At 43.6% G+C, this 20,803-nt stretch overlaps 3 protein-coding genes across 6 annotated transcripts; all 3 read right to left on the bottom strand.

The window, feature by feature from the left end:
- Window positions 1-51: 51 nt before the first annotated feature.
- Window positions 52-8,238, bottom strand: ubap1lb (ubiquitin associated protein 1-like b). 3 transcript variants are annotated; one of them, XM_062471964.1, is made up of 6 exons: window positions 7,908-8,238; window positions 5,214-5,349; window positions 3,945-4,526; window positions 2,647-2,859; window positions 995-1,096; window positions 52-792 (listed from the first exon to the last, which is right to left on the bottom strand). In XM_062471964.1, exons 2-6 carry the CDS (start codon window positions 5,343-5,345, stop codon window positions 658-660), a joined length of 1,164 nt encoding a protein of 387 aa, XP_062327948.1. In that variant the 5' UTR covers window positions 5,346-5,349; window positions 7,908-8,238; the 3' UTR covers window positions 52-657. The 3 variants fall into 3 exon arrangements, with proteins under 3 accessions (XP_062327948.1, XP_062327947.1, XP_062327949.1); XM_062471963.1 differs by having other exon boundaries at window positions 5,214-5,356; window positions 7,912-8,238; XM_062471965.1 differs by having other exon boundaries at window positions 7,912-8,238.
- Window positions 8,239-8,452: 214 nt separating this feature from the next.
- pdcd7 (programmed cell death 7) lies at window positions 8,453-11,239 on the bottom strand. The gene is made up of 5 exons (XM_062471834.1): window positions 9,868-11,239; window positions 9,549-9,687; window positions 9,217-9,447; window positions 9,021-9,108; window positions 8,453-8,931 (listed from the first exon to the last, which is right to left on the bottom strand). The coding sequence occupies exons 1-5, from the start codon at window positions 11,011-11,013 to the stop codon at window positions 8,796-8,798; spliced, it is 1,740 nt and encodes a 579-aa protein (XP_062327818.1). The 5' UTR covers window positions 11,014-11,239; the 3' UTR covers window positions 8,453-8,795.
- A 798-nt stretch (window positions 11,240-12,037) lies between these two features.
- On the bottom strand, window positions 12,038-20,666 carry clpxa (caseinolytic mitochondrial matrix peptidase chaperone subunit Xa). Of its 2 annotated transcripts, XM_062471500.1 has the most exons (15): window positions 20,510-20,666; window positions 20,111-20,307; window positions 19,763-19,911; window positions 19,470-19,581; window positions 17,344-17,498; window positions 16,802-16,964; window positions 16,244-16,285; window positions 15,420-15,593; window positions 15,025-15,189; window positions 14,843-14,931; window positions 14,489-14,653; window positions 14,056-14,355; window positions 13,565-13,657; window positions 13,340-13,446; window positions 12,038-13,245 (listed from the first exon to the last, which is right to left on the bottom strand). In XM_062471500.1, exons 2-15 carry the CDS (start codon window positions 20,160-20,162, stop codon window positions 13,155-13,157), a joined length of 1,857 nt encoding a protein of 618 aa, XP_062327484.1. In that variant the 5' UTR covers window positions 20,163-20,307; window positions 20,510-20,666; the 3' UTR covers window positions 12,038-13,154. The 2 variants fall into 2 exon arrangements, with proteins under 2 accessions (XP_062327484.1, XP_062327485.1); XM_062471501.1 differs by lacking the exon at window positions 16,244-16,285.
- Window positions 20,667-20,803: the final 137 nt, after the last annotated feature.

Genomic DNA, 20,803 nt, shown 5'->3' with positions numbered 1-20,803 from the left:
ATTAATCAAAGATGTACGGTATCATAAGGCCACAAGACAAATGAGAACATGGCTTGGTAATCCTTTTATTATCAAGTTTCTTTAATATTTGTTTTTTTTCAAACACTATAAACTACCAGCATTCTTAATATCTAGTATATTCTTTACACCATTTAACAGGGAATCAGTCAAATAAAAAAAGAATACATGAAGTGCATGTTTACGATCATGTTTAAAATTCTAACTACTTCTACTCTACTTCAGATCGCTGCAGGACACCTGCCGAATGGATGAGAAACTGTTGGATGTCATTTGATTCCATACAGCTGCTTTCAACACCAGTCCTTTAGGGATTCAGGATTAGTTTAGACTATACCTTATGTGTAAGTGCAATAATATATATAACCTTCAACTTACCAAAGGAGAAAAATATACTAACAAATAAAATAACACTGAATACGTCTATATTTTACAAAGAAAATGTTGGATTACTGTATGGGAAACATCACAACCAAACATCTTAAAATTAAACAGTACTGAAGATGTGCTTTTCCTTGTTAAAGGCCACTGGTCGTTTTCTGCTGTAATTATACTCTTGTGTACTATTGGGAATATTCACTTTGCAATTGAACAACGCCTCAATGTTCAGTGTGTTAATCGTTGTGTTAGTAGCCTTTATCAGGCCACACGCATCATTAGTTCCTCCAGAGCCCTTTCGCGATGGTTCTCATGGACAAGCAGAACCTCCTTGATGGCGTTCTGCTGGAAGCCCATCTCGTTGAACTGGGTCAGCAGGTGAAGGAACTCCTCAGCCTGAGAGACAGGACAGAGAGGAGAGCCTGGTCTGATACCTTGAAAACATGTCTTACTCTCAGGAATTCATCTTTTCTCCCAGGAAGGTCTTTATCCCCTGTGAGTAATCTTTAGTGTACAGTAAAATCCTAAAGCAGATTCCATTATGCTGCTCACAAAAGGTCTTTCACCTTGTCCCTGGTTCTCTGCTATGTTTGTTTACCTTGGTCTCGCAGTTCTGGAACATCTCCAGGGCCTCCTCCACCTGGGCCTCGTCGTAGCCCTGCTCACACAGCCGATCACACGCCACCAGGTAGCTCAGGATCTGCAGGAGGCCACAGAGCACATCAGAAGGATGGCACAACAACTTTACACAAATTGCAGAGGGTAAGACCTGATCAATAGACATGGACCTGATAGAAGGTGACAACAATGTTGTACTGTAAAATATACAACACAGTATGAATACAGATGAAAGCATATATCTAGGTGATGGAGGGATTTGAGGGGTTAATTCTGAGGTCAGGGAAAAATGATGAGATCAGAAGTGACGTGAAAGTTAATATCTGTTAAAGCAATTTGACTCCTGCCACAATGTACAAACTGGGAACCGAAAGAATTTTACCCTGATTAATTAGATAATGAGTTGAGCCCTGTTGCTTTGGTTAAGCTAATTCACCAGCTGCCTTCTCTATGTATGCTGACTGGGAGGAAGGGAGTAATGGAGACTTCGGGAGGGAAAGAGACGAGGAGAAGAGATGAACCTTTAACCCAGCCCTAACAGAGTGGCCCATATTCCTAAACCATTAACAGTTTTGTCAAACTGATTAGATAGTTACAACCACTTGTTGACAATCCTGTAAGACTGTTTATATATTTGAAAGCAGTGAAGTGACTCAGTTATTCACTTACATAGCCAGTAAACTCATCTAAAATGGCCTCTGAAGGCCATGTTATGTCTCTCTCTCCACTCCTGTCCCTTCCTGCCCCCTCCCAACATACTGACATGCTCGTTCACATCGCCTAAGCACACAAATAATCTTTCTACACTTCCCCCCGCCCCCCCTCAAAAATAATCCTTATACCCCCACCTCCCACAGAATCCTTCTCGCCCGCCCGTCCCCCGCCCGTCCCCCTCGGACGCCTGCTGTCCCTGGTGGTCTGTGGCTCGCACCGGTCCTGGGGGAGAGCAGAGCCTGTGTGACGCTGATGAGAAACTCTACTAACACAGAGCAGGTTGTGGAAACTCGGAGTGTCCGGGATCTATTATTACAATGCTGTATTTTTTTGATAATTTTTTTCCTATAGGCAAACAGCGTCAGACCCTGGTGGCTGAAACCAGATGTTCTGTCATTAAATAGCTTGGCCAACACTGTGGTACCATTAGCTGGGAAAGGTGCTTCAAACAACAAAGCTTGCAGCCAGGAGGGAAAATTACATAAGTTAAATTACAGGAGCAATGCAGATTCATTGGGAAAAAAATTGGCCCTGTAGCAAGTTACACAAACATAGGTCTTTTGGGTCTAAGCAATACATTCCTTTGATCACATTTTAAAACGTAATGTATTATTACGATATCAAGAAATAAGACTTCAGACTGAACCATTTTTGGAAAGAATACCAGATCCAAATCCAGGGGATAAGAAAGCCTGTGAACTCTTTGAACTGGTCTGCAGTCTGTTGTAGCACCAGAGGATTAGAGGTGGAGTATAAAGCTCTCTCCACTCTGCTCTCTGCTCTCTCCACTCCCGCAAGGGCCTCCTAAGCCCCTCGCAGACTACAGAGTGTGGAGAAAGAAGAAACCTAAGGCTGTGGTTCGACCACTAAGAGAGCCATGCTGATTCTCCTTATGTGTCAGATGTGTGAGAGACAGACCTGGTCTGGACTCTGCTGACCCGCCTTCTGCAGGGCGATGATGGCTGTGCGTAGAGGGTAGCCTCTCTCTGTGATCGCCTCCAACAGCTCCCTCTCCTCCGGGCTCAGGGCAGACAGCAGCTCCACCGAGGAGTCCAGCACCCCCGTATGGGAACACAGGGGCCTCAAGGCCCCCGAGGGAGGAGGGGGCAGGCAGGAGTAGGGGCTCAGAGACTGTGGGGAGACAGCAAACAGTGAGCGATTGATGGTTGCTGGCGTGTATGTGTGTACACATGACAAACAGTTGAAAGAGGGGAGATAATGCAAAAAGAGTTGTATTGGGTAGTGAATATGTATGTATGTGTGTGTGTGTGTGTTTGAGAGGGATGTTGGAACTGAAATGAGAGGATTGGGGTACACAGAGAAATGGAAAGAATGACAGAACGAGGGTCATCCCCATGCTGGGCGAGGTTAACCCGGGAAAACCTGCCTCTCTTTGATCTTTGAGTTTGTCTGGAGTCTGAAATCCTGACTAGCAGTGTGTACAGTGCATTGCATTGGAAACATGCAGGCAGTTCAGGAGATGACAAGGATTTCTACTCTGGGCAGATATATAACCTTGAAAGGTTGTATTGCTGAGAAATCCATTTTCAGATTACTTCCACTTGCTAATCCTGATGAACTTGTAATAACTTGGGAGGATTCCAAGCACAGACTTTACACTATCTATTATTAGGCTACACATCATTTGAGAAATGTAATTTGAAAAAACACCAGTCAGTTGGGATCCATTTCCTCTACCAATGGACGTAATGGTACATTAGCCTTTATAAAAAATGACTTGCCAAAAACATTGACTAACTTATATTCAATAAACTGTTAATTAATGTATATATATATTTGTTAGTGCTGTTTTAGATATACAGTAAATACTGTATTCAGAAATCTTAAAGTGAAAACAAGTTAAACAAATCTAGCTAGAGAAAGCTAGCTTTAACAAGCTACTAGGATACCTCTGGAACTTTGTGTGGTGATTTAAGTCCCTCTCTCATCTTTTCCAGGAGTGTGTAGAGCCAGTTATAGTAAGGCCGTGCCCTCCCTACTGAGGACATGCGTTCTGGGCTTTGAGTTTTAAACATAGCCTGCCATGGGAAACAGACAGTGGGCCTCTCAGCTGCATATCCCAGTGCAGGAAGACCGTTCCTCTTCCTACCCTAAACAGTTCCCACCATTTCCCATAAGCAGAGGATCATAAACAACCATTCATAAACAAAACATGACAGAGGATTCAGGAGTGGTTCAAGGGGTTATTGACTTACCGGGTATGAGGGTTTGCGGTGAGTGATGGTGGGTATTCTGTCCAGGGTGTGTGACCGTGAGTTAGGAGGTCTATGCGAGGATGAGGAGGGAAGCTTGGAGTTGCAGCGGGAGGTCTCCAACACTGAGAGAGAGGACTGGCGAAGGTTCCTCCTGCGCTGCTGGGCCAGGCCACTCTGAGAGGCGGGCAGGTTGAGCAGGTTAGGCGAGCCGCCTTGTCTCTGGTCTGGTCGAATGGAACCTGAGCCTGAACCTTCAGAGGAGGATCCATTCTCTGAGGAAGGCCGTTCTTCTTCTTCTGAGTGGCCCTCTCCTTCCTCCTCAGAGTCCGAGATGGCAAACTTCACCCTGGAGCACAGGTGGGCTGGGTTGAGGCTGTGTGAGCGAGGCCGGGGGTTGGGTTCCCAGAAGTCGGAGCTGTGTCGACTGGCCAGACGGCTCTCCTGAGGGCTGCTGAACATCAGCCAGTAGGGGGGGCAGGAAGCCGGGACCTCAGAGGGGGAGTGGGGGACGGGGGAGCTGGGCTGACTGGGGTAGCCACCCTGCAAGCCTGTCAGCACCCAGTTCTCCAGGCTGTACTCATACTGTCACAGAAAAAGAAGGACACGTTGGTGACTGTTAGGGCCTAGCGTCTATATGCCTTCTTGGTAATGTCGCTCCTCAAAGTTTCCTTCCATGCCTCCTTAAAGAGAGGCCTAGAATTTGGGCTGGTTGAAGCAGCAGAATAGAAACTGTCAATTGTATCATTTTCTGTAGTTACTGCTAAAATATTTTTTTACTAAATGTACTGTGTAAGCTTTGTTCTAACCCTGAACGAGAACACAGAACAGACTAACCAATGTCAGATGTTTTGCACTGAGACCTCTGTGATGAAAAGAAATCTAACATGATTTGGGTAAAACTTGGCAGGGATTTGAAAACGACAAGATTTTTATTTATGTGATAAAAACATTTACTGTATGGACTGTGAGCAATCAGTCAACAAAGTCACAATGGGATTAGGTTTTGGCAGTCTAGCAGTGGGGAGGTTGGAGGTGACAGAGTATCATAATAATCCTAATTCATCTCAGACCATGGCAGGATACACCAAGTTTCCCATGACTTCAGGATAGTCACTGACAGAAACTCCACAGACACTACAGACCACAAACACTACAAACCATCATTACCTGTCTGTCATTACCTGTTTCCTGGGGAAACATTTTTACTACAGTTAAGACACTGGAGTTGTTTAATATAACCCTAGGAGAGGACCCCAACCACACACACACCTCTGTCTCCTGCAGTATGGTGAGGTAGTCAGGGACGGTGATCTCCGGGGCTGTGACCAGGTCCACCTCCTCCTTTGCCTCCTCCAGGGTCCCCAGTAGGGTCTTGATAGGAACCTCATCCAGACTGCTCATTCTTCTGGTCACTGAAAAAGATGGGGCAGCAGAAAGAGAAAGAGAGAAGAGAGAGAGAGAGAGAGAGAGAGAGAGAGAGAGAGAGAGAGAGAGAGAGAGAGAGAGTTCCACAGTTGGGGCATGGTCATACATGACTATTAAGGGCTATTTTCTGCAGACCAAGTGTGACTAGTACAGTACTTTTATTTATTTATTAAGGATCCCCATTAGTCTACACCATGGTGGAGACTATTCTTCTTGGGGTCCAGGCAAAAAGTATTACAATACAATATAAATACATAAAATGCAGTACAGCATGATCAATTATCACCAAAACACAGACTTAGAAAACAACATTTACATTAAAAGTAAAATAATACCTAAAATCCCTTAAATAACTAAAATAATAATCTAATCTACTATAATTTCCTTTCTAATTATAGCTGCCTTAAGTTTCCTTTTGAAATCACATTTATTTCGTGTTAGAGTCACATATGAGGGGAGCACATTCCAGTATGCAATGGCTCTGTACATTACTGTTTTCTTAAGTGCATTGGTTCTGGGTAGAGGAAAAGTAAAGTGACCACTTATTGCCTGTCTAGTATTATAACCATGTCTCTCATTTGCAGGTGATAGCTGTAAATACAAACTGACAGGTTTCTGTGAGGAATACACATTATTTAAAAACAGAATAAGGCTACATGCCAGTCTTTCATCCACCCTCATCCATGACAGCCTGGCATGCATAACCTCCACACTACTCCTAACAGAGCAGTGAAGTGCCAGTCTTGCCGCTCTGTTCTGAGCAAGCTGAAGTTTACTGAGTTCTTGCTTTGATGCACTAGACCAAATCACAGGACAGTAGTCCAGATTTGACAGAACTAGAGATTGTATGACTAGTCTAATTGTTGTGTTAGTTAGCAGATGAGCACTCCTTCTAATGGCATAGATACCATTAATCATTCTCACCACTGTATTATTAATCTGAGTGGACCATGACAGTGTTTCGTCAATAGTGACATCCAACAGTTTAACTTATTTAACCTGTTCCATAGCAGCACCCTTTAAAGAGAGGCTTAATTTCTTATCTGTCCTGAGAGCATATTTAGAGCCTATTACCATGCATTTAGTTTTTTGGACATTCAACTTCAGCTTATTTTCCATGATCCATTCAGAAACAAGCGTTAACTCTAGTTGAAGCACCTCATTAACATGTTCAATGCTCTCTGACGTACATACATAGTTGTGTCATCCGCATAAATCCCCATTCCTGCATTTTTTAATACATATGGCATGTCATTTACAAAAATAGAATAGAGAAGGGGGCCAAGGCAGCTTCCCTGAGGAACTCCACACTGAAGTGTCTCAATATTTGAAAGGGAGCCATTGAACATAACACATTGTTTTCTGTTCACTAAATAGCCCATAGTACATTACTCTTGTTACTGTAAGTTTTGGCTGACTGGATGTAAAGGTAAAGCAGGCAGATCATTCCAAATCTCTGCTTGCTTCCCAGAAATGCTGTGGTGTCACTCTGTCTCCTCTCTATTTTTGTTGATTCCGTTACACAATGTTGGTAGGAGCTGTCTACTAGTGGAAGATTAGGAAGGTATTATGACAGTACATGGCAGTCTCACAAACACCTCATGCTCCTCTTCTATTGGTTGAAGGGAAGTGAAACATGCACATACACATGTCCGACACACACAAACACAAACACACACTTCAGGGCTGGATCTACGAAACAGCAATACACAAAGATCTCAGATCCCTTCAAATCAAAATAGCTAAAAGACAGGATTTGTCACTCTAAGTTGTATTAGTCCTTTAAGAAACAGCAGACAAATACACACTTCTGAGTTCAGTATGAGTGCCCAAATGTAAGCCCTGTAAGTCCTCAGGTAGACACAATGTGAAGGACAACTGGTAAATACACAACAGTAGGAAAGCTCATTGGACCCCAGTCCCACCTGGCTGGCAGAGTAACACAGCTGACTAGACAGATGGTTACGGATTAATTACTGTGACGAAGCATGCAGGGCAGATGCTAACTAAGCTTTAACCTTTACAAAGAAGAACAAAGGAAAGTTCTAGAGGTTACATAGAAGATGGCATAGGCATGGTAAACTGTGGCTCTTAATAGAAAATACCCATTTAAAAACCATATACATGAAAATAAGGTAGGCCTACAAAGAGCGAATTTAAAAACGATCCCAATATTGACAAGTTGTCTGACCAATGAAAACATAACTCCCATATCCAAAATAAAAGACTGCTGGAAGGTTGTCATCTGACCAACAAAGATTCATAACACACCCTAAAGTCTACATTACCCTCTGCCTCTGCATCGCTCAAAACACACCTGATGTCATCATCCCCATTTTAAAGTCCCCATGCCTTTTTGGGGAATTTTTGAATTGCCTTAATATTAAAAGAATCATATTGCAATTGTATAACACTTTCAAGTATGCTTAAAGTAGATCAAAGCACACAATTACATCACCACACTAATCAGTAACAGTTTGTGAATGTCCTAATCAAAAGGTAAAAAAGAATATTGGCAAACTCTCCAAATATGTGTACATACATGTCTTTTTCTTCAGAACAACTCCTTCTCTCTTCAGGTGAGGGCTGTGGTATGGGTGAAAGGCTTGTTGATACCTCTACACTTGTTGTTCAGATCAGTGCATGTGGCTAATGAGGCGGGGCTGGTCTTGCTGAACCACTAATCTCCTGACATAACACACTGACATGCCTTTCCGACCAGGTTACCTGCTGCCACAGCACATGTCCCCTAGACTAGGCTAATTACATACAGCCTCCCCATTGGTCTAACCTTTGCACTTTTTAATGTAACTTTTGTCTGAACAACATTATGTATGAAGACGGTTGTGTGTGCTAACCAGTACACTATTTATTTTCAACAAGCTTGTCTTACAATGGCAAGTGCTTAAAAAACTAAGACAGCTGGATTTCCTAAATGCTCAGCTTGATCACAGTAACAAGAGATTTGAACTTCTCCAGAGTGGCGGGGTTTAGTGTTTCCCAGTATTCTGTCTGAGCAGGTAATGTCTGTGATGGCATTAAGTACCCTCCTTCGTTAAGACTCCCATGTATGGTAAAAGCGGAATCAGTCATTGAAGTACTTTATTATTTGTACTTGATACAGATTTGCATTGTAGCATTACACATATACAGAAACACTATATACACATATACAAATACCCTATGCCTAAATAAAAAAAGTGAACAATACAAAAGGGATTAACAATTAAAAGAAATAATAGCCTACATGTCAACTCACATGAAACTGTGAAAATAAACACCTTACTGCACCTGTTTTGGCATCATAACAACACTAGAAATAAGGGTTAGATAAAAAAAACTGCATTCTGCCTTTTGTCTTAATGACAAGCACATGGCTGGGTTATGACCAGTCCCTTTGTCAGCTCTCCCTGTGGCTGTATAGCATCAGTCAGGGAGGCTGTTTCTGTCCAGGGCTGTGGCCCACACCTCGTCTGACGGGGGCTCTGGGAGGACCCATGTCTGGGGCACTGCAGTACCATCAGGATAGTCCACAGGAACAAGGCACATATCCCACTCTCTCCTGGAGAAACCAGCATAAAAAGGACCAGTTATAGATTGTATTTATTTTGTGATCACGTCAAATCAAAGTATAGCATGGAGGAAACTGACCGTATCTGGATCAAAGCTGGTACTGAACGCTCGGCCTGGGTGTAGTACTCCCTGAAGGGCTGTAAGGGGTGCTCAACATGCATCTCATCTGAGGACAGAAAATAGTTAATGAGTCATAAGTCCTGTTTAACTCCATTAAGTCCCAATCCATCTGTAAGGAAAAGAAACAACAAAAGCCGTAGTATGGGATCACCACCTCCGAAGAGCATGACCTCCATCTCCCGCTTCTTCTTCACAAGTTTCTCCTGCTCCTTCTTCTGTCGTTTCTCCAGGTCTCTTTTCCGCTCCTCCTCCTGCTCTCCCTCCAGCATGACTCTCAGAGCGTTCTCCTCTGCAGCATACACGGCCGTCCTCTTCTTTATCAGCCCTCTGAGTCGCTCCACCTGTCCGTCAAACACCTGATCGGCCTCCTGCTCTGGGAAGATCCCTGACACACAACACACAGACAGGTTACTCACACAAACACAGCGGCGGCTATTTACATTTACAACACACGGTCAATAATCAATATTTTTCTTCTCTTCTCACCCTTCCGAGACGCTGCCTCTTTCCTGAGTTTGCGTAGTTTCTCCAAAGAACGGAGGATGTCCAGCATTCTCTTTACATCTGCCTGCTTCTTCCTCACTTCAGAGAGAACCGCGTCTGCTGCCAACTTCAGCTCCTGCTCCTGTTGCATTAAACGAGCACAGAAAAGCAGCAGTTAGACACTGCTTTGATTATGTTTGAGTCAAGACACTTACCAGCATCCATTTGCGTTAGCTTTTGTCACCACCTGCTGGTTAGAACACGAAGCTCCAAAAAGCACGATCCCCTAAAGACAAACCCCTTCATCGCTGAGTCAACTCACCCTCTTTTTCTCCTCCACTTCTTGTATGCGTTTCATCCTCCATTTGTCTATTGCTGCCTCTTTCTCAGCCATCTGTTCTTCTCTCATCTGTTTATCTTCCAGGCTGACCAGTTTCCCTCGATGGCGTCTGGTTCTCCTCTTGCTGATGCAGGACAGCTTCTTTTTTAGACCTGCCATAAACTCAGGATCACTTAGCATCTTCAGTCTCTCTTGCAGGTCCTTTTTCACATTCAACGCTTCTGTGTAGGAGTCTGCCCAAGCACTATCATTCTCCAAATTACCTTTCAATGTTTCACATGCCATGGACAGCTTTGAGACAAGCTCAACTGCCCCGTAGATAGCATCTCTTACGTGAGGGACAGATACTTTTAAATTTGATTTCTTTGGTTCTGGAGTTTGGATAGTTTGCTTTACTCTGTTCCTCAAAAAACGTTGGAGCCATTGCTCATCCTGCATCCTCTGATGGGCTTCTTCATCCAGAGGCTGTGCAGTCATGGTCTTGCCTGGAAAATTGAGCTCTTTCCCCCGGGGAGCCCCACAGGGGGATTTAAGGAGGGGTGTACGATTTTCAGAAAAACAATGGTCTGGTTGGTCTACTCTACTGTTAGAGTGAAAGACATATTGGCTGTCTAGTGAGCCTGTCCTGGGGTAGGTGGACTGTTGATCAAATGTCATTCGAATATTGGTACCTGCCCACGCTCTCCCAGGTCCACCCAGAGTGCTAGGGTCGGACTGTGAGGTTCCAATGTGTGGAGGTCTTTGAAGGTCGCTCATCATTGGGGGGAAGTGGCACGGTCCCGAATGACTGGGGAGGGCCGGTGGTGGTAAAGTGTGATCAAAGCCAAAGCCGTGGGATACACTTGGAGGTCCGTAACCGTCAAATCTGGGCGGTGGCATTGGCATGGGGGGCCTATATCCGTATGGTTGACCACCATATCCTGGAGCGGCGGGTGTCCATTCTTTATGAGGAGTTTGTTGTGGTGGTGGCATATATGGAGGTGGCCACAACGTCCCAGACGATGCAATTGGCATGTTCCTTTGCAACGGATCCCACGTGCTCTCACCACCTGGCTGTATTGGCAGCGGTGGTATGTAAGGTCCAGGTCCGAAGGTGTCACCTGCAGTATTGGACGATGGCTGCTGCATTTCGCCTGACGATAAGTGAAATCTTTTTTATGTATTCCTTTTCTGTAATATGCTCTCGTAAGGTTTCTAACCTACTAGTCAGAAATACGGCAAAGTATCTAGATACTGGTTACAGGTCTTGCAACACGTTGAATTTAGCTAGCTGGCATAGAAGCAACTGCACTGCTGTTTCCTAATGGAAGCCATGTTTACATATACTTTCGTAGAGCATGGCGAAGCAATCTTAACAATGAATCAAATTTCCGGTTGATTTCTTCAATTTCAAAATAAAGGTAAAGAAATAAACGGTACTTTTTCTTATTTGAATATCAACATTAAAATGTCTGTCCCCAAAAGAATAAGGAAATACAAAGGATACAGTTATAGCTATCAGAATATGTACTTATATCATCTACATGGACATAAGAGTAGTTTTAGCCTTCATTGATACTGATTGTAGGAGGGGTCCTTCATTTAACGAGGATGCTCTTGTCACTTCAACATGGTGGATTCAGGAAGGTGAGACTATTACTAGCTATGAGAATATGTAATAAAATTAGCTTAGACCTAGTCTTATCGTTGGTCAAAATTGACAGTTGATCAATTATTTCAACCAACAAGAATGCTCAGTTGCTTAGTACTACATATAATATTAACCACAATAGCATATTAATGCTGTCACTTGCATTGCACCAAAGTGTTCTGGCACGTCCCATGTCATGCTCTTATTCTGAAATCGAATCAGCAAAAGGGGAAACATTATTGAGGCCAGTAACACCGGATGCAGTTATTTGTATATCCGTCAAAATTGGGGTGCGTTCCGATAGTCACAAACCGTTTCCTCTACTCGCGTCCTCTCCTGACACCCAAGAGAGGCGACAAATCTCCTTGTTTCTTTTACTCCAAGGCCACTCGCAATTCATGGCTTTGGGAATACAGTGAGTTTCCATGCGCTTTGGTCAGTAGTCTGGCTCACTCCTCTTCACAATTAATTGCTGCCATTGAGGACATTTTACGGGTCACTGAAATGACGACTAAAACTCACTTACACAATGATAATATATTTATTAAAGCCTTACATGTACCTCCTTTTGAAGTTTACAATAATGCCAGGAAGACGTGCGCTGGCTTTTCAAACCTAGCTACTGTCAGTCACTGACTGTTAACCAAACCCCAATCTCAGAGGAATCCAAGTTGTTTTAACCAACACATCACAATCAAGACCTTACTACCAACTCAGTTTCTTTATAAAGTGTATGAAAGATCCAGCTTTATGAGAAGAAACTAATACCAAAGGCAAGCCTTCTGTGTTGAGAAACTAACATATTTTCGCAAATAATTTCGAATACATATGTTCTACCATTAAGATCGAAATATAATGGCTTTAATAGTTGTAGGTAGTTCAAAATGTTTAAAAAATAAACGCTGAAACAGAGCCATGCAGTTCTTACAACGTCAGTGTTAAAAAAGCTGGTTTGGGTCTTTCCAGACCAGATACAATTAGTCTTATATGGATGCCAACAGAAAATACAGTTCATGAATTTTAGTCACAAATTCCTGGGTGAATATTTAAAATCCTTCACTATGCAGAAAAACTGACCTTTTATTGATATATAATTATTTGTTAAACATTTTATTGTGTAAAAAATGCTGGTGTTAACCTGAAGAGTTAAAATGGTTCCCTTAAATTATGTCAATGAGACCACAATACATGTAACATTAAACTTATTGACTAGTTTAACTTTCCAAAACGTGTATCCAGTTGTCCACTGTACTAAAATGTTGTAAAAAATGCATATTTTGTAATTGATATCAATATATTACCATATTGTATTGTTCTCCAAGCACATTCAGACCATGTTGCTACTCACAATATGTGGCACAAGGTATTTAAACTAGTCATGTTAACACCTACCTGCTAAAGATCTCTTTAGCTCTTACTCTTACTAAATCTTTCTTCAGAAAGTATTTGGTTATTTAGGTCCTTAAATTTAACGTATTTAAGGAATCTCTTCTCACTGATCCAATCGTACATGCCATTATCAACATCACTCTTACATTTCAATTCTGTTTGAGAATCAACTATATCTATAATCCATAGTTGGTTCCACGCACATTCATTTGCTCTGTTTCTTATCAAGCTACAAGTTGAGGTCCCAGCATCAGTTGTTGGCAACATCTGCCTGCCTGGGCCAGTTGTCCTCCTCTATCCCAGAGTCATACTCCTCCTCTGATGGGTCCTTTGTTGGGGCTCTGTAAAGACAAAGTTGCATGCTAATATAACAGGCTTCTTGGTGTGTGTGTGTTTGTATACAGTACAGCTACATACAAGAATTGCAGTACTTACTTCATATATCTGGGTTCAGATTTCCCTTGTACTACATCTTGATTGAGCTCAACAGCCAAGATATCAGAATTTGGCACTTCAAACATGGGTTCCAACAGCAGTTTTTCCTGAAATACCAACATACCAATAAAGCTTACTTCATAATATTTTATAAAATATTCTTAAAAAGTAAAGTACTTCAGGACATAATAAAAAGGCCATTAAAGTTGTTTTCCTCCTTCTCACCATGATGGAGCGTAGTCCACGAGCACCAGTCTTTCTCTCCAGGGCCATCCTGGCAATGGCTTTTAAGGCACCAGGAGTAACATTCAGTTCACACTGAAATGGAATGGAAAGGTTTTCAGTCAAAACAGTGTTAAGATAGCACCCCTTCCACCTGAACAGGGCCTGGGACTGCCTACCTTGTCCATGCTGAACAGGGCCTGGGACTGCCTACCTTGTCCATGCTGAACAGGGCCTGGGACTGCCTACCTTGTCCATGCTGAACAGGGCCTGGGACTGCCTACCTTGTCCATGCTGAACAGGGCCTGGGACTGCCTACCTTGTCCATGCTGAACAGGGCCTGGGACTGCCTACCTTGTCCATGCTGAACAGGGCCTGGGACTGCCTACCTTGTCCATGCTGAACAGGGCCTGGGACTGCCTACCTTGTCCATGCTGAACAGGGCCTGGGACTGCCTACCTTGTCCATGCTGAACAGGGCCTGGGACTGCCTACCTTGTCCATGCTGAACAGGGCCTGGTACTGAGGCACCACGGCGTTGCGGGGCTCCGTCAGGATGCGCACCAGCGTCTCCTCGTCCAGGCTGTGCAGAGGCACCACGACCGGCAGACGCCCCACGAATTCTGGGATCATCCCGAAGTCGATAAGGTCCCTGGCCTCCACGTGCTTCAGCAGGCGGTCCTTCTCCTCGATCTCCAGCAACGCGTCCGTCTCTCCGCTGCTGTTGGCCTGGTCGGCTGCAGCCGCCGCCCGCCGGCCCTGCCCCATGTTGGACGGCGTGCCAAAGCCAAGGTACTGCACAGAGAGAGATGCTAATGTCACCTGTAGTTCTTCTTCAGAGGTCTTTGCCCCTTCTCTTCAGAGCTCAGTCATTTGGGAGCTTGGGATCCGCATATTTATAACAACATATGTTTTTTTTGTACATTACTTTTTCATTCTTTCTCCTGCTGATAATCCGGTCCAGCCCGTTGAAGGCACCAGAGGCTACAAACAGGATGTTTGTGGTGTCGACCTGTACGGTCTCTCCTCGCAGCTTCCTGGAGTTCTTCTCAGGCACATTGACTATGGTTCCCTCCAGGAGTTTAAGCAGGCCCTAGGATGATGCAGATACATTTTCATCCAAAAAAGCTACATAACTGTCATTAATTCCATTAGACATTGATTAAACATTTCAAGACATTTAGTCAAAAATGGCATTGGGATTTTGGCAGTGCAATAACTCGATGACATTACGCAAGCCCAGCTGAGAGTGACCGAAGCTGATCTCAGATCTCTGACTAACCTGCTGCACTCCTTCCCCTCCCACATCCCTTAACTGGTGGATTCCGGGCACACTGCCAATTTTATCCACCTCGTCCAGAAAAACGATGCCTACAAAGGCAAAATGAGAGCCCATAACATTGGCTAATAGTTCACCTTACACATGCAGTACAGACAAACATTGACCAGAAGCACACACAGTACCTTGCTGTGCTTTCTCTACGGAGTAGTTAGCATCTTGGAGGAGCTTTGCAACGACAGACTCTATGTCCTCTCCTACGTACCCGGCCTGGGTTAGGGTTGTACAGTCACAGATGGCAAAGGGCACATCTAGGCACTTAGCTAAAGTTTGAGCCAGAAGGGTTTTGCCTGAAACGAGAGATATCATGTTCACACAAATTGGTGTCAAATGTTTATTTTCACTTACTAGAATATGCATTTACATGGTGAGTCATGAAGATTTTTAGAAATGTATTTTTACCATTAATGAATTAGACATTAACACAAGCAGTGATGTAATTAGTCATGCCACTGCTGTTGAGGTGCTACTTAATCATATTTGTTTCTTGTATATGTTTTATGTTTACATATCTACTCACCTGACCCAGTAGGGCCCAACAGGACAATGTTGCTCTTTTCTAGTTTGATGTTGGTGTGGAAGGAGTCGAGGACCTCTCCCCCCCTCTTCTCCTGGGCTGGCTGCTGATTGGCCTGCTGGACAGAGGCACCCAGAGCGTTGCCATGGGGATTTATCCCAGCGATCTGCAGCAGCTCTGTAAACAAGAGATAGAGTAAGCTTGGGATCTGAACTACACAGGGATGTCACCTAAACACCCGCATAACAACTGTCCTAAAAACATTGGATTCTGTTATTTAAATGTCCTCCAGTCCTTCTTACTTTTGTATTACTACATCATTAAGAAACCAACCAACATCTGTGACATTACTCAACAAACCCTGATAAAAAAAAATACTTATCTTGACCTAGTTTTAAATGATATACATGACACTGTGTGTTGCTGCCAAGGGTTATCTACAAATAATTGTTTCACCCAGACTCAGTGTACAGTTACTGTGTGGAGATAGCGTCTGTTTAGCAAAGTTACTGGGTCACACCAGGCCTATCAGTCAGCACATGGCTGGAAGAACATGGCATTTCCCCAGGATTTTAGTCACATAATTTCTCAGGGTTGTGTAACACTCAAGAGGTGTCAAGTCAAATACACAGTATGCTTTAAAAATAGCTTGCTGACGTTTTGGAAGTAAGTAGTGGCTTTCCCCCAACTTAATAGAGACACTTGTGAATGATGAGAGGAAGGGAAGAGGTGGGGTAAGCAGAGGATGTTGGCATTTGTACAACAAGCTATTTAGTTATTGAAATTGCAAGGAATCACTTGTTCTGCGATTTACAATTACCACTTACTTGTCAATCTGTATTCATCCTCTCGTCTTCTTATCTCTAGCTCTACAAAACAGGATGAAAGTTGTCCTTTAACATTACAACTACTATTAGCTGCTCTAAACGCAAGAGTGTGCCCGAATGAAGCCCTAGTCCTGGATGAGCAACACCAAAATGTTCTGAAGCAATCAACTTTAACCTCCACCGAAGAGGGCTATTGGAGGTGACATCTTACCCTTTCATACTATACTCCTTGTACAAATGCCAAACCATCACAAAGAAGCGTAACCCCATAAACATATTTACAATGTACTAAGCCACATATTTTGCCATTTGAAAAACCTGAAAAGTTTGAGACACAAAGCATACAAAGCATGTTTACCACTCCCTGTATTAGGATGGATTACAATATATATCTAGTGTATCTGTTACTGTAGCTGCCATCCCTGTGGTGGATAGACTTACTGTGTTATTGAACATACATTTAAAACCAATGTCAGAAATAGATAATGTCAGAGACCATGAGAGACCAATTCAGACTAGAGATGCAGAAAGGTGGTCCAGCTCAGGGAATGTACCAACCTCGCGGTGTGAGTGAGGCCTGTTTCTCTGTTTCCACCTGAGGCTTGGCACTGGCAGCAGGGAGGTTGTTGTAGATGCGCTTGTAGTGGTTGTAAACAGCCACCGCCAACACTTTCTTTGCATAGGACTGTCCAACAACATACTTATCGAGGTAAGCGTAGATCTAAGAGACAATATGAGCAGACAGTCCATAAAGTTGGACTTTGGTGCAACGCCAAATTCCATGAACGAGCCAGACACCACCCAACATCTGCCCGCAGCCTTAAACTAGAACATATTAGGACTGCAAAGATGAATCTTGTCTAACTTAGGGAGTCAGGTGGCTGAGCGGTTAGGGAAGCGGGCTTGTAATCAGAAGGTTGCCAGTTCGATTCCCGGCCGTGCCAGATGACCTTGTGTCCTTGGGCAAGGCACTTCACCCTACTTGCCTCGGGGGAATGTCCCTGTACTTACTGTAAGTCGCTCTGGATAAGAGCGTCTGCTAAATGACTAAATGTAAATGTAAACTTGCTTCATAAATGTGTTGAGGTGTGCTACTGCACCTTTTTGGGGGGAGGAGGGGGTTTCTGCTGAAAGGCTAGTTTAGCAGCTTCATTGGCTGATTCCTGCTCCTTATTCAGGCTCTTCTTAGAATCTGTCTCTGACAACACCACAAAGAAATGATGGCATTTCTCACATTTCACAAAGCGGGTTGAAGCTGAAAAGAAAGAAAGGAGAAGTACATTACTTCTCAATCTAATGTGGGTCAGCTGGTGGTCCAGACATACATATACTAGGGGGGAGTTTGAAAACCATCGACCACACCGGGGTGCCGTCTAACTCCCAGGGGTGCCGTCTAACTCCCCGGGGTGCCTTCTAACTCCCCGGGGTGCCGTCTAACTCCCAGGGGTGCCGTCTAACTCCCCGGGGTGCCGTCTAACTCCCAGGGGTGCCGTCTAACTCCCCGGGGTGCCGTCTAACTCCCCGGGGTGCCGTCTAACTCCCCGGGGTGCCGTCTAACTCCCCGGGGTGCCGTCTAACTCCCAGGGGTGCCGTCTAACTCCCCGGGGTGCCGTCTAACTCCCAGGGGTGCCGTCTAACGCTCTATGCTAAATTTGTATACGTTGGTATTTTGCTCACACAATTTCTTCAGAAGTCGGTGAGGCTCCACCATGTGTTTGGAATCATTAAATAATTGAGTAATTTGCCTGGTCCCTATAACCAATCAGGTGTGTGAAGGTACAAATAAGGGTTCTGTGAAAAGGAATAACTATGCAGAAAAAAAGGCTGAGATGGAAGTACACCAATGTACAGAGAAAAAAAAATTGATTTAAGGAGACGCTTACATTTAACACCATGGATAGCTACGTCTAGCTTAGAAATTCCTGATTGTTGAATATACATTAAGTGAATTAATGATTAAATGTCCTATAGGTGCCACAGCCTCAGCCTTCAAGTCCAGCCAGTTGGGTTTGACATGGACAGAGCTGCGCCGTATGCCTGACCACCGGCAAGCCTCCGTCCCGTGGCACCACAATTTCCTCAGGCCTTATACTGCCCTACGTCGGCGGAGCACAGCTAGGTTACCTATTTCTTGAACGTATCTTCAACAGCCAGACGTGCAAGTGATGGCAACAGCCTAGCTCTCTGTCACAGAACTCACAGAACCTGAGTAACTCTTCTCAATGTCACAAAACCCTGTGAAAAAGCTTTATAATCCCAGCTGAAGATATGGGAGCACATTTGCTTTTTAAGCCTAGATCTAGTATGTTCAGTTGTACTTTCAGTTCTACAAAAGTTGTTATGTATTTGGGCCTTCATGTGCTAGCATAGCTTCCACCAGGAGGGAGTAGTTATGTAAGGGGAGTATTTTTAGCATTACACAATATGCCTGAGACCAGTTGCCCACCACTTTTGACATGCCCTATAGGTGTGTGATCACTGAGCAAAGACAGTTAACACTAGCTCTGCTTAAAGAGAGCAGGTCAGTAGGCCTGGGATACCATATTCCCTTACCTATATGCCTAGCTGCTGAGCATGTTATTTAGATCAATAATCTCCTACTGGGCTTACCAGGAGGAGGAAAATCAAGTTTATATAGCACATTTATGGAAAATCCCTTCTAATTAAATACAGTGAGCATTTTCTATCACTGTGCACATTTTTCTTTATTGCAGCAAGATTGTTCCCATGCTCCTGTTTAGAGTCCAAAACACACTAGCAGTCTGACAAAAACAGCAGGGCTCTGATGATGGACCTCTGTTGGTTTTATGGGAACCCTTTATTGGTCAGTTGGACGTGAATAGGACTCGGGCTGAATCAACCTAAACAATCCCCCTTGGCTGTTTGTTAGAGGAACACTTCCAAAGTGGCTGAATTTGTCTGGCTGGGCATTAACATCACCCAGATCCAGACAAGCAGGCCCAGTGGACACATTTTAGTTCAGCGTCAGCAACATGAATACTTTTGTATTTAGTAAAGTTGATGTTTTGTTGTTTAGCTGTAACACTTTTGTGTATTGATGTCAGATTAGATATATCTTAGTACAGAACCAAACCCCATGTACCTCCACCATGACACCAGTGAACACCATGTTTTGTATATACATTTGTGGTAACTTCTGGACAATGAGGTTGGTGGTTTTAGGCTAAACACGTATATAATAATAATCTTGGAAATAAGCACTTACACACAAAGGTTTCTACGTGCGTGCAGGCGTCTCCACATTTAGGACAGCGCAGCTGGCTGCCTCCCTTTCCCGAGCCTCCAGAACTGCCTCTCTTCGTCTCACTGGCTGATTTCTACCATGACATTTTAAAGCATTAATAGGGATAACATTCTCAAACACTAAATGCAATGAATCTGCATGACAGACAGGTTTAGGCTCATAAACTTCTGTGGAGAATTCTGTCATGTAATAAATGTCAAACCACTTGGGGTTGAGATGGGATGGCGCATACCAAGAAAACAAAACAAACGTACCTTCCCTCCATCTCCATCTTTTACGTCTTTAGATGAAAAATATACAGATGTTTCAGAAAATGATCTGACAGGAGCTCTCCTTGTCAATCGCACACCAGGTGTTCCTGGTCTACTGATGGAGAATACCTGAGCTCGAGAGTAGGAGACACCTGCAGACATGTCACATGGTCATAAACACATCACGGCCAACAACAGCTCTTAAAATAGCTCTAACGCTTCCAACAAATATACAATAAAATTAAATATACACTGTATTTGGAGCTACTTAAGTAGCAAGAAAAATGCACATGACCGTGCCCAACTGATCAAACGTGGACTACACATAACATGACTGGTCAGTGAGCATACCTTTTTGAGAGGTTATGAACAACCTCGCCGCTGATCTGCAAGTGCAGGACATGATCTTTTTTATATGAGCAAAGATAGTAGAAATGTTCTATTTTCAGAATTTGCGTTAGACTAGCTGTAGCTAGTAAATAGAACACAATGTTCAGACAGCATTCAGTGCTGCGCTCGAGCTCAATGTCACCGCTGCCGGTCCAAATCTGCAAGAGTGGAATTAGAGTCACTAATTAGCTAACTACTTTCATTGAATAACACTTGTTGTTTCACTGTTGTGAAACAAGTAGCTCGTAAACAGCCAGTTAGCTAACTAGCTAATGTGAATTACATGCTAGTAGGCTACAGTAAGAGAAGAACAATTTCAACTTAATTGGGGATATCTTCCTATATTACTGTTGAACTTACTCAGGTTATCACAAAAATGCTTGACTGCGAGAATCATAGAAAAAAAGCAACGCAGTATTCATGAAATTACAGCAGCAGGAGCACACTTTGCTTCACTGTTAAAAGTCTCACGTCATGCATCGACAAAACCCTGGTGTTATGACAGATACTGTGCTGTGTTTCAAGATGCACTATTGCTGCGTAGGTTTGCGCATGTTGCCACTTTAAACCACATAAATGTGTTTGAACTGGTATCTTCAATGCTTTTACAGTTTACACATACCTGCACAAAACATGTGCTCTCGTATGATGTAA

The sequence above is a fragment of the Osmerus eperlanus genome, chromosome 10 (genome assembly GCF_963692335.1).
Source record: "Osmerus eperlanus chromosome 10, fOsmEpe2.1, whole genome shotgun sequence".
NCBI classification, from domain to species: domain Eukaryota; kingdom Metazoa; phylum Chordata; class Actinopteri; order Osmeriformes; family Osmeridae; genus Osmerus; species Osmerus eperlanus.
The sequence above is the reverse complement of the archived record's forward strand: the minus strand, read 5'-3'. Positions and strand labels throughout refer to the sequence as shown.